Source organism: Eucyclogobius newberryi, unplaced genomic scaffold, assembly GCF_026437365.1.
Source record: "Eucyclogobius newberryi isolate DKJ021-1_F unplaced genomic scaffold, fEucNew1.0.hap1 SCAF_3, whole genome shotgun sequence".
In the NCBI taxonomy this organism is placed as follows: Eukaryota; Metazoa; Chordata; class Actinopteri; order Gobiiformes; family Gobiidae; genus Eucyclogobius; species Eucyclogobius newberryi.
In genome coordinates this window covers 10,218,718-10,231,562 of record NW_027315945.1, presented here as the reverse complement: position 1 = coordinate 10,231,562, position 12,845 = coordinate 10,218,718, and the positions used below count along the sequence as shown (strand labels likewise).

Genomic DNA, 12,845 nt, shown 5'->3' with positions numbered 1-12,845 from the left:
GCTTAAATTGCAGATATATTCCATCAATAGGTCCTCACGTGACATGAGTGCAAAGGATGAAAATGGTATTGGTCTGTACACAAGGAAAAGAAATGTCGCCATAGTGATGTGGAGTTTGATGCAGAGTGCTGTAAAAATGGAGCACGAAAGTGAAATGGGCCACGTATTTTACCAAACTACAACGGGACACTGGGAGACGCCAAACCAACCCTAGCAGCTCGCATCTGTCACTATAAGAGTCAGTTACACCCGCAAGCGACAATGAAGGGCCTTGACCCAACAAGTGACACACAGATCCATTATGATCTGACCAGATTCCGGATTAAATAAAGGTCAATAAATGAATAAACGATAGACTTACATGATCCAACTGGGCTTTTTGAATACATGAGTGAAATACTGAAATATATATATATATATATATATATATATATATATATATATATATATATATAAACGCTTCAAAAATGTGCAATCATTGTTGAAGTTTAAAATTGCCATTAAAATCTGTGTGCAATGCCATTCGATTAATGATATTTCAAAAGGGTGGTTGATTTGATTACATTTTTTAAAATAAATTGACAGTACTAAAACAAAAGATAAAAAATAATATCAGCTAGCTTCAAAGTTGAGATGCTTGTTAAGGTGAAGGCATTTTAAGGAAAAAAAGTTTAAATGCGAGTTTGGTGAAGGTGTGTGAGTATTCCTGAATTAACACAGGAAACTGAATTATATTATTGATTTAATCCAACTGCACATTGTAAGACATTTTCTGGCTTATAACACCTGATAGCAGCAGGCGCCGTTAGCTCTTTATTGTGATTTCTTTGGTAACAGGTCTTCCCTATTCACCACGTAATGAGCCCACTGATTGACTGCTATTATTATACAGGTGTAAAGCGTTTAACACGCAATTTAACACGTGCAGAAACAGCCAGACTCAGGAGCCGTAAAGACTGACAACACAATACAGAAAAAACAAATCAATCTTCACTTATCCCTGTGATTAGGCTCAGGGCTCTTGGCATTTAGTGGCCCTAAACAAGATTTTGGTTGTGGCCTACTTGAGGCAAGAAAACATGAATCAGGAGTTCTAGAGAAGCAATTCATGTAATAATCAGCCTACTCTTTGTTTTTAAAATTATGAAAAATAAATTTGAATGAAATTACGTGTCATTTATGGTATTCTGGTGAATTTTAGATGTATTCTACCATGAATATTTGAATATTTATGTAGAATATAGGGTACACAAAATGTTATAGGCTAATTATTTATTCTAGCAGGTCTTGTACATGGATAGAGTGACAATATATTGTATCTAGGGTACATGTTAAGCCAGCTCAATATTGTGCTGAGGACTGGGGCTCCAGAGAACCACTGCAAAATGTTGTGTCGCAACATCAGGACTTATGTTTTGCACTTGCAATAAATTATGCTTTTGTTTAAATTTAAAAGTTTAAATTAGTGTGATTTGTATCAATTGTTGAGGCAGATTCTCTGTCTCGCTCTGGTCTGGACACAGCCCACCAGAGCATGTGGCCCCCCTACGGTTCTGGCCCTAAACAATTGCTTGGTTTGTTTATGCCACGGGCCGGCCCTAATTAGGCTACACATACAATATGCAATTAATGGTTGTTCCACTTGTTGTTGGTTGTTCAATGACATTTGTGCAACCAAAGATAACTTAATAAAATTGCTAATCCCATCTGATCTTCTCATTCGCATGTTTAATCCCCGGTGATCCAGTGGCAGGTGTATTGTGGTCAGGGCTGGTCATCGCTGGCTCAGTCTGCTCTGGTCCTGTGTGTGCTTAAACAGGTGGCCTTTAGGAGACGTAAAGGGCAGTGTGGGAGTGTGAATATCACTCTAGTGTTGTCCTGCCCCATCATTCAGCCTATACTTATTTGGCATTTCTGATTCACCATCCCTATATCTACCTACACTTTGAGTGGACCTCCCAAAAGGGCAGATTTTTCATGCAGTGTGGATACATAATTATAGAATGTTATGCGAAGGCCAGAATCCATAAACTATTGTCTGATAGATACACCTTGATGTTTCTATGGCAACAATCAGCTGTTCTAGGAGTAAAGTGTGTCTATGCTATAGCAAAGCAGTTAACCTATGCTCTCCAGAACGCATGCAGCAGACAATACTTATTCTTTACATAAGTGGCAAACAGTGGCACATATAATGTACGATCAGCACATGTGCTGGAAGCAAAGCTCATCATAAGGATGCATGGCAACAGCACATTTCAGGAAGCCAAATCATATCAAGTAAATGAGTAAAATACACTGAGCATGAGAGGTAATAACAAGCCCCAGAAATATAAATGAACATCAATATTTCCAGCCAAGAGTACATGCATTTAGACCATCTTTTATTCTTCTTTGAAGTAGTTTGCTCTATTGCTAAAAGTCGCTTACTGTAACTTGGAACAGGCAAAGGAGGCAAGTATCCAGCCCCGTTATTTACAATAACTCTGAACAGAATGTGTTTTAAATAAATCTGCACGTATACACCACTGTGCCACGTCTCCAATCTGCCTGCAGCAAAAATAAGCATGTCCAGTATTGATGGATGCCGCCGTAGTATTATGAAGTTTAACTAGCTATATCAAGCCAAATAAAAACTGGAAAACTGTCCAGTGCTTTTAGTTGCTAGTGGATTTTAGTTTTACTTGTATTTCTTGTGGTCATAAAAACCAGCGCACACTTCCTCTGCTATTTGTTTCTAAATTAGGCCCAGTGTGGTCCAACCTTCAGGCCTCTGTCACTCCTTCTCCACTTCTCCGAAAACACATGTTGTCATGCAATCCTTCTGATTTCAAACGATTTTCAATTGTAATTACTCATAAGAATCTCTCTTGAATTGTTGTTGAGCAGGTATACTAAAGAGACAAAGTCATAAGCACAGTACTCTGGTGGCTGCAGGGCTAAATAATGCAGACTGATCCGGTAGCGGCCCTGAAGTGGGGTGCCGTAAAACAGCATCAAGGACCAGGCGCTAAAGCTGGTTTGTGAGCCTGGTTTGAGCAAGTAGAACATATCACTCTGAAAATCCCTTAATCAGCACTTCCTGCCCCTCTCCCCGCAAACAGACAACCCACTATTCACAGCAGCGCTTTACAAACGTCTTGTTCCATTTTTCGTATTGCATTTACAACTGCACCCAGAGGTAAAAGTCGTTCCCATTCAGCACCATCTCCACGTGTTTTGACAATCAAGGGAAAAAAAACACTGAATCCTTTAAAAGGTCAGCTCTTCAAAAAACAAGAAAAACTGCAGCGGCCTTGTTATTTTTTTTAGCTTGTTCTTCAAAACGCCTTAATGAATCTGCGGCCGGTTATTACTCTCCCAGCGGTGCATGTAAGCCTCTGAATCAGTGTGGAAAAGCCAAATTGTTAATCACGCTCTTAAAAAGTGCTAATTAACTGAAAGTAAAGGCCTTGCGGTAGTTTCGCCAAGATCTTTCCTACATGACTAAAGGGGCTTGAAAAGCTTAAAGTGAGATTTTACATTCAAATCCATCTTAACATCATTTGAAGCTGGTCTCTTTTGAAGCTGTTTGTGGACCAGCTGTTTTCTCTTTGACGTTTGATTCTTTGACAAGCAAGTTGTTTTGAGATGGAGCTCTTAAAAACACGCTTTCGACTAACACGCCTCAGATGTTGTGCAGCTTTTCGACTTTTCGTTGACATCTGCAGGAGAGGAAAAGGTCATCAAAAGAGTGGTGAACTTCACAAATGGCGCTGGTATTTAGAATGGAGGCCAGCTGTCAACGGTGAATTACCTATTGTCCGTCAAACTGGAGAGGAAGGATGAGTTGGTATGGATGAAACATTTCTGCAGCTGTTGCTAGGCAGAAATGTCACAAAGGCTAAGAGGGGTTCAAAAGGACTTCTGGATAAGTTCATTAACAAATGGACTTCAAAACGTCTTGCACCTGCATCTTCAAATAAATACCATAACATACATTGTATTAAAATGTAACTATCCTTATGCTTCACGTATGTAGATGTAATTAATGATTGTTTATCATTGACTGAGGTTCAGGAGGTGGACCACGCCTCAAACTCCGACTCCTCCTCCCGCAACCACGCCTCAACTCATTAGCCACACCTCTAATTACCCAGAAGTCCTATTTATACAGGCCTTCCCCAGCAGCTCTTATTGTCTCTGCTCTCTCGACCCCACCCTCCAACCCTACGTCTCTATCATCTTCACCGTATCACATCACCATCTAAGGAAGGGGCTGATCACCTGAGATGGAGCCCCCATCCAGAGTCTCTACCCAGCACACTCTAATATATCATCATCTTCATCATCTCCATCACTGTTATCAAGAAATATTCTCTGGTATTCCATTGTTGTGGCGTAGTCCTTGCTACTGAATTTACGGGTCCTTTGATGTCTGCTATTCCTATCATTGTGAAGCTATAATTACATTATATATACTGCATTTTAATTAGCCTTAATAAAACATGAAAAAGAGGCTTGATTCACAATTAACAAATACTTTATTAAGAAGTCAAGGTTCGGGTATTGAATGAGTGGTTACTAAGCCTGAATCATTTTAAACACAATAAGTTCATTAGGAATTAGATGCTTTATGCTTTATTAAGGATATTAAAGCTGTAGTTATTATAAAATGCTATTTATGTTTTCAAAAGGCAGTACAAATTTGTGTAGAACTAAGATTTTATTATATTTATCCCAACTAAATTCAACCAAGGAGATTGTGTTTTCTACCAGTTTATGCCATGTCACTTGTTAGCAAATAGCATGTCGGCCAATACCTTTCAACTAGCACCTTCTGCCCTTCTTTTGTCATGACATTTGCACCTTTCTTGATCTCTACCACAGCAGCAGAACAACCTTCCTCTTCAGTCTCCTCTTATTTACCCTGGGGGATCAGTGTTGAAACGTATCCAATTCAATAAACTATTCCATATTCATCCTGTCAGAAAAGATGCTAGAGGCACGTCTGATCGCTGAATATCAACATTTTAAAAATAAAGTTGGACATTCAGCAATCAGACGTGCCTCTGACATATTTCTGTCTTGAACATAGTTTTTTGCGCCCGCTTCAGTGGATTCGAAGAGCACCTGGTCTGCTGATCTGTTGTCTCTGTAACCCAGTGAGCATTCTCAGCACCTCTTGAACTATTCATCATGCAGTCAGTGTGTTTAAAGATGCACTGTGTACGTGTTCAGGTAAAGGATATGCCATCTGGTTGTCTCCATGTTGATGTTACTGCTTTGCCTAGATGTGCCTTTATAATTCTCTCATCTGAATGATCTCTAAACAATTTGAAAAGTCCTGTTTAAAAATTTACCCATGATGATTACAATATATGTGATCAGTAAGTTGTGTCAGTGCTCTAACCAGTTGAGGCATAATTGTTCCACCATCAAATGTATTCTCCGTTTTTTCATTAGTAATTCTTAACGCAAGTTCATTTCAGCAGAAAGTCATTGTATTTATAATTATGTGAATTAAAGAATTGATGACAATTATCTGTCCATGCTGCTATTTATTGAGCAGTCCTAGTCAGTTTAACGTGACTGGGCTGAAGTCATGCAATGATTCAACTTTTCATCAAATCGAGTTCCAATCATTTCTAACTGTCATTAATCAGCTTGGGCCTTTTTCATTGAGACTTCCACAGCTTATTCTGCAGCAGAGCTCATACTTTAGAGGAATAAATTGTTACTATTTTTGTGTTAAATTGTGCTGATTTTAGTCCATCTGGAAGACTCAAAAGAATTGAAAATATGACTCATTTTTGCAACTAAGTGCGCACCATTTACCTGGAAATACTTGTTGCTGTGACTTTGCAGTTGCCAGGTGGCCCATCATTATCATGCGTTTTGAGCATGATAATTCAGATAATATTGGAAATTTTAGAGGGATTAATAAAGCACTGTAAATTATTTTTAACATTAACGTCTCAGTTCACTTTAGAACCATGCATCTGGGACATAAAACTCAATGTAATGGAAACATTGAATGGAATGTACACGTAGACCATTGGTTCAAATGGGACGATTAAGCCAAGAGAAAGATGTTCCACCCATGCTACACTTTTTGTATCTCTCTTAGCCTTGCTCTTTGTTTATATTTCTTGTTTTATATATGAAAAAAAGAAAACATATATACGATTGAAATCATTATTTATTCTTTCACTATATCGCCCAGCCCTAACCTTCAGTTGGTTGTTTAAATCTGTTATTTTTCAAGATTAACCCATTGACATGTCACACCACACGTTCTGGAGGACATGGTGGATATATGCAAAATGGAATCTTTCAAACTCAAAATGTATTAACTACAAAACACTTTAAGGGTAATCACACACAACAAGATAAATACAGATTCTTAATCCGTTCATAATGAGACTATTTTCATGCGCATAAACATCTTCAAACATCAAAATTACAGTCATTTGGTGTTTCCTTAGTAACACACCAAACTAATACAATCCCACTCAGGCTATCGCTGCTTGTTTACAGATGAGATTATTAAAGCCTAAATTTACCACTCAGGACATGCTCCAGGGAAAGCTGTTGTGAATCACTGGTATAATTCAATGCATCTAAAATAAGATTGACTCACAACAGCTTCCTGAATGATGACGAGTGTTAAAGCGGGTGCACCAATTTGTATTATTTTTTCTTCTTCTTTTGTTTTGTGTTTCACCCCGAAGAGTAAATTGTAAAAGCTGCCGTTAGTGACGAAAAGTGATTAAATATTTTATTTCTCATCAACCAGGAAGAAAGAGCCAAATGCAGCGCTCTGATTGGCCATGCTCTGGGCGCTCCGCTCGCGTTTCACTTTACTCAAAAAGGGCGTTCTGGTGCACGTTTGGTAGTTCTAACCATACAGTAAATATTATGTATATACTTGCTCAAAGTCTACTTGAATTTTATTTGAGCAACTCCCTGGTTTATGGTTCATGGTTTAAATATGGTTCATATTTTATATTTTGCTCAATTTATTCATTGTTTCATGTGGATGTTTTCGTTCACTGACAATGACATTAAACCTTTTTCTGCTTCTGAGTTTGATTCTGATTCTAAAGCTGTGCACAAGCCCAAAAAATGAATGCATGTTAATATAAACAATGTGCCAAAGGGTTTGTGAGCGCTATGGATGAGTTAGACACAAAAACCTACATGTGGTTTTGCTGCGTGGAAATCCGATTTCCCCACAAATTCTTTGACTTTAACGTTATAGTTCTGTGATTGGATCCAACTAAAATAGAATCATTAAGTCTGAGTAGAGAAAAAAGTACATGCAAAGTAAAAACAGTTAACTGATATCCACTTTATTTCTGTAGCAAATGCTCATGCTGTCCCTATATATCATCCTCAGGAGCTTATCACCCGTCAGTTGCTCGAGATTCAAAGACATTGGTAGCTTCATCAGCCATGAAAAAATCCATATCGCTGATCTCTAGTTCTCTTCTAACAAAATGCCTTTTGAAATGTGTAGCCAATATCATTCAGTCATATTCATTCGCACTGTGACAATATACGGTGGCGAAAAGTGTCAAAAAAAGGACAGTCCTTTCACATACTCCAAGTGGTGAATGCTCAGTGGAGCCTCTGCCAGCTGTTTAGAACTTATCAGCAAAGTTTTAGAGAACATTTAACTTTTCTTTGCATACTAGATATTAAATAGACCACAGAGATAATCCGTAAGTCTCAAGGACACAAATGCAATCTCCACTCTGCCAATGTGCCTCTCTATTTGAAACCCCACAGTTCATGGTAGATTTGATTTTGAAGTACAGACGGACAATCCTGTCAGTAGTTGGCATTATTCAGAATGAGCAGGTGTGTAATATTGACTGGGTTTAAATACCAAAGCAGCCGCGGCTCTGATCTGAAGGCATTCACACACACTCAACCTTGTTTGTCCAATGGAAGTCTACTTTAGATGGATCTTCTTTCGGTTCTAACCACTAGGAATTCATCTGCACACTAATTACAACACTACTTCCAAATAACATACAGACTTATTACAAAAGGGTGGCTGATAACTGAATAGGCGGCAGTAACATTTCAGCTGAATTTGAGTTGTAAATATGACAAAGTAAAGCTTATATAAGTGCCATAATGCTAATAAAAAAAGATGATGATAGCCAAAGCTGTCCTGGGTAAAACTGACTGTGAGGCTGCCATGGTCTTTGACCACCTCCGACCACTCACTCGGACAAGGCTTGGGATTGAGGCTACCCTAAACCTCTTACCCAAGGGCATAAGAACAGTATACGCTGGTTTGAACAGTGATTGAATCACTAACGACCTCAACCACTAAGCAAATAATTAGAACAGGTTGAGCAAAAAGGAATAGTGAACTCATACACAATTTTAAAGAAGATATAATATGCCCTTTGTTTGCATTATAGTTATAATCTATGACACCTGTCGACCTGTGGATCATTATGTTTTGGACATTTTAAAACCTTTACAACATTGATCCCAAACCACTTATAAAAGAAACAAGTCAGCTGACTTCTGGTCGAAACTGAGGCACTGACTTCCGTTTGCCTCTTTATGGTACGTCACTGTGGACCTCATCACAACAAAGTGCCGTTCTGATGATGGCCCAGACTATGGAAGGCCCCTAGGGGCCTTTGGAAAGATGCCAATTGTATTTATGTGTTTGCATTTCCTATAAAGTTACTGTAATGTCACTCATACCCTTTTGATTTTCAACGCTCAACATATTATGCAGTTTGGTGAAGTCATAAAGCACCTAGCCTGTTACATGTCCAGAGGGTGTGTGGCTGAGGAGGGGATGGGACACCTGACTCGGGTGGTGGAGGTGACCCAGATGTGCCAGCTGTGTGCTCCTGTCACATGAAAGAAGAGCACGGTCTATTTTGGGCTAGTCCCAAGGCTAAGATGAGAGTTGGGTTCCATCTTTTGAGACAGTTCCAACCAGTAGTCTTAAGGTGTGACTGAAGATATTTTGTTATATCAAATCTAAAACTGGAGCTTTTGTTTTTTTCTTCATCAATCATTTGCACACTTTGTAAAGAAAGTACAATTAGACAAATTGTTCACCAAATGCACTTTAAAGAGGCAATGGACATTTCTGGGATTTCAAAACCTCTACTGCCCTTCCTGATCACTCAACCACACCTTTATACAGATAGGTGGATGACGTGTGGAGATTGAACAAACGTTTCAGTTAGAAGGTTTATATGAACTTGAAATAAACCTACATAACGAACCAATCGAGCTTGGGAACAAATGCAACAACAAAAAAAGGCTAAAGCTGGCAAACGTCCATAGTCCACATTGTATGTTTTGGATTATTGGGGGAAACCAAAATCCGAAAGAAACCACCAGACACACGGAGAAACAGGCAAACTCTGCACAGAAAGGTCTGAGTCCAACCTGGAACCTTCTTGCTCTGAGGCGATAAAGCTAGCCACTCTGCCACCATACCATGAGTGTGTTTCAGTTTCAGATTTTAAAAGAAGGAGGAATTCAATTAACCCTACTGAAAGCGATCGGCAGGTTAAAGAAAAGTCACGCTGAACAGAGAAGTCAAAATAGTCTTAAATCCAGTTGAGAGAAACTGTCTCTGTGTGGACATTTTTGTAAAACTGAATGGTCGGTATGTTAAAATAGGCCGAAGTACGTCCGTTTGTGCAGAATAATTGTTTTGGTTCTGTTGTTTTCGCTTCCAGCACCACTGGTGGTTCTGGCCCTATCACAATTTAACTAAGTAGCGGGAGCTTGATACAATGAATAATTAAGATTTTGTTCAATCATAGTCTTGATGATAAGGTTAAAATGTAATAATATTAAGAAAATAGCAAAAATAGAAACAGGTCTATTTGCCAGCAACAAAAGTTAGTGGGTGGAGTATGAGACAAAGTACAGTAGAACAATTGGCCAATAGTACGTATTGTATATCTTCTTAAATCTTACAAAACCAAACCTTTCTATTAACAATAATAATCCCTCTAAATGCTTATGAACCAATCTAGTATGACTCAGCATATTTATTCTATTGTTTCATTGTTTTTCTGGAATATCAGGGGGCACTTGGGGACAAGGGTGCCGGAGCTGTCCATGGTGCTGGACCAACACTTCGCGCTCATTCCCATGATGCGCACGTCGGGACGCGTCACCGTTTGTCGCGCGTTTGGAACCAAGGAGTGAGGGAGAAAAGGGAAGGGAAGGTAAGGAATGGGGAAGGGTACAGATAGAGATTAAGTTGACACTCCAGCAGCAGCACCCTTCTCTCCGGGGCTATTGATTGCAGAATATATTAGAAGAGCGTGCGGTGCGGGGACGTGCGCTGAATGCAAAAACACACGAGAGTAGGCGTAATTTTCCATTGGTTCCATGGTTATTATCATATTATCATATTCCTCCCTACATTTTACATTCTTCTGTCGCTTGCCTTTTCGCTCTCTACCCTTTTTACTCCACTTACCGCTACAAAAACGTGCTCGTATTATCACTGCAGTACGCGTCCCGCATTGCAGCTCAACAATCAAGGACGCGCTACCGATCCCGACCCATAGCGACAACCTCCCCCTCCCGACTCGGGCCATATTTCACCGTAATAATGCATTTTACCAGTGACAGGCGCGGACTGGAAGAAAGAAAGACAGAATGGAAGGACTAGATGAGAAGAACGCGCGCGCCATGTTGCTCCAAACGCGAAAGAAAATGGAGAAGACGCGGTGTTTTTTACGCGCGAAGAGAAGGTCGCCTGTTACACACTATGTGCTTTGACTGAGAAACAGGTGATGGTGATGTCAGAGGGGAGATTAAAGCGAAGAACTGCCAACAACATGTGCTGAAAAGGCGATACAGTTGGCAGAAATCCACCGTAATCCAATTTAGTCCGTGATACTTTTAGAGTAAAACGTCACTCTATTGAGAATTATTTGACAAAACAGCCTGTGATTTAGTTACTTAAGTAAAACGAAGAAAAAAAAAATCTTCGCTAAATTTGATCACTTTGTCCCACTGTTTCCAAAGAAATCATAACGCAGAAAAACTACAACATACTTTTCACTTTAGCAAACTGTCACTGACACTTTCCAATCCCGTACCAATTCATTCAACCATCCATTCAAACCACTAGAAAACAAGGTTAAACAAACCACTATAGCGAAGCATTTACACTGCAATAAGAAGAATGTCCCGTGATAACCTACCGTGCACCACGAATTTGAGCCGAGCCATTTTCCCCGCCACAGCTGTGACCAAAAGCGACATCAGAAAAAGCGAATTCATCATGAGTTATTGGAGCTTCGTCCTTCGTGTCAAATAATTTGCCCGGTGACCGAGTGAACCGTCGGTGCAGTCGTCGTCGTCGTGCGTCGTGCGTCCTCCTCCTCGATCCTCTTGCCGCTGCTGCTGCTGCCGCTCCTGCCGCTGCCTCCGGGTTCGGATGTGTGCCAAAACCAAGCCAGCCCAATCCCACACACAGACCCGCGCGCTGCCTCTACACCTCCTCCTCCTCCTCCTCTCTCTTCTCTCGCCTCGTCTCTTCTGGACACACGCCTGGGTTTAAGGGGGAGATGCTATTGGACAAAGGCGAGAGGAGACGACGAGTGGATTTGGAGGAGCGCAAGGAGGAACACGCGAGATGAGGAGAAGCGAGTGTTCAGGCACAGGCGGGAACGTCAGACCTGTTGCAGAGGAGATTGATGAATGGGTTTGTTGTGGGGTTACGGACGGTTTGGTACTAACTGGAAACTGGAATGTGCTTCTTTTTTTTGCAATACATTGGAAAATTGACAGTTGTGTGATGAGAATATTATTCATAAGATCAGAAACATATCTTTGGTTTTACATTTACATTAACGTCGCAAAGATTAATTGACTATAGTCAACTGCCATTGTGTCCTCAGGCAAGACACTTGTAAATATCGGGTTGAGTGATGGTGGTGGTAGGAGGGGTAGATGGCGAAGCCTCGCTTCACTCTACCCCAGTACCATATCATCACGTTAAAACATTTTTTTTAACTCAATGTAGACTAGAATGTATCTAGTCTACATAGGGTTAGGGTTAGGGTTAGGGTTAGGGTTAGGGTTAGGGTTAGGGTTAGAGGGTTAGGGTTAGGGTTAGGGTTAGGGTTAGGGTTAGGGTTAGGGTTGGGTTAGGGTTAGGGTTAGGGTTAGGGTTAGGGTTAGGGTTAGGGTATATATTTAGTCATTTCATTATTGAAAAACACAAGGGGAAATCAAAACACCAGTAGAAGCAGAAGTGCGCCTCAATATAAAGCACTGAGCATTGGGGAAGTATGGTAGGAGCATGGGCATATATATATATATATATATATATATATATATATATATATATATTAATGTTAACTCCATAACCTCATGATGGCCATCCACCCATCCATCCATTTTTTTCTGTTTATCCGGGGCCGGGTCGCGGGGGCAACAGTCTAAGCAGGGACTCCCAGACTTCCCTCTCCCCAGACACTTCCTCCAACTCCTCCAGGGGGTTCTCGAGGCGTTCCTAGGCCAGCCGAGAGACATAGTCTCTCCAGCGTGTCCTGAGTCTTCCACGGAGCCTCATGTCCGTGGGACATGCCCATAACACCTCCCAAGGGAGGCGCCCAGGAAGCATCCGGAACAGATGCCCGAGCCACCTCAGCTGGCTCCTCTCGATGTGGAGGAGCAGCGGCTCTACTCTGAGCTCCTCTCATGTGACTGAGCTCCTCACCCACACAGCCACACAGCGGGGGGAAACTCATTTAGTTTGCTTGTATCCGCGATCTTGTCCTTTTGGTCTCATGACCATAGGTGAGGGTAGGAACATAGATTGAGCGGTAAATCGAGAGCTT

General features: G+C 40.6%; 1 protein-coding gene across 2 annotated transcripts in view; it reads right to left on the bottom strand.

The window, feature by feature from the left end:
* Window positions 1-11,343, bottom strand: part of LOC140373739 (semaphorin-7A) — a 113,518-nt gene extending 102,175 nt beyond the window's left edge. For both annotated transcript variants that reach the window (XM_072460378.1, XM_072460379.1), the window contains exon 1: window positions 11,202-11,343. In XM_072460378.1, coding sequence (XP_072316479.1) covers window positions 11,202-11,283 — 82 coding nt within the window. In that variant the 5' untranslated portion in view covers window positions 11,284-11,343. The remainder of the gene's footprint in view (window positions 1-11,201) is intronic.
* Between the last annotated feature and the right edge of the window lie 1,502 nt (window positions 11,344-12,845).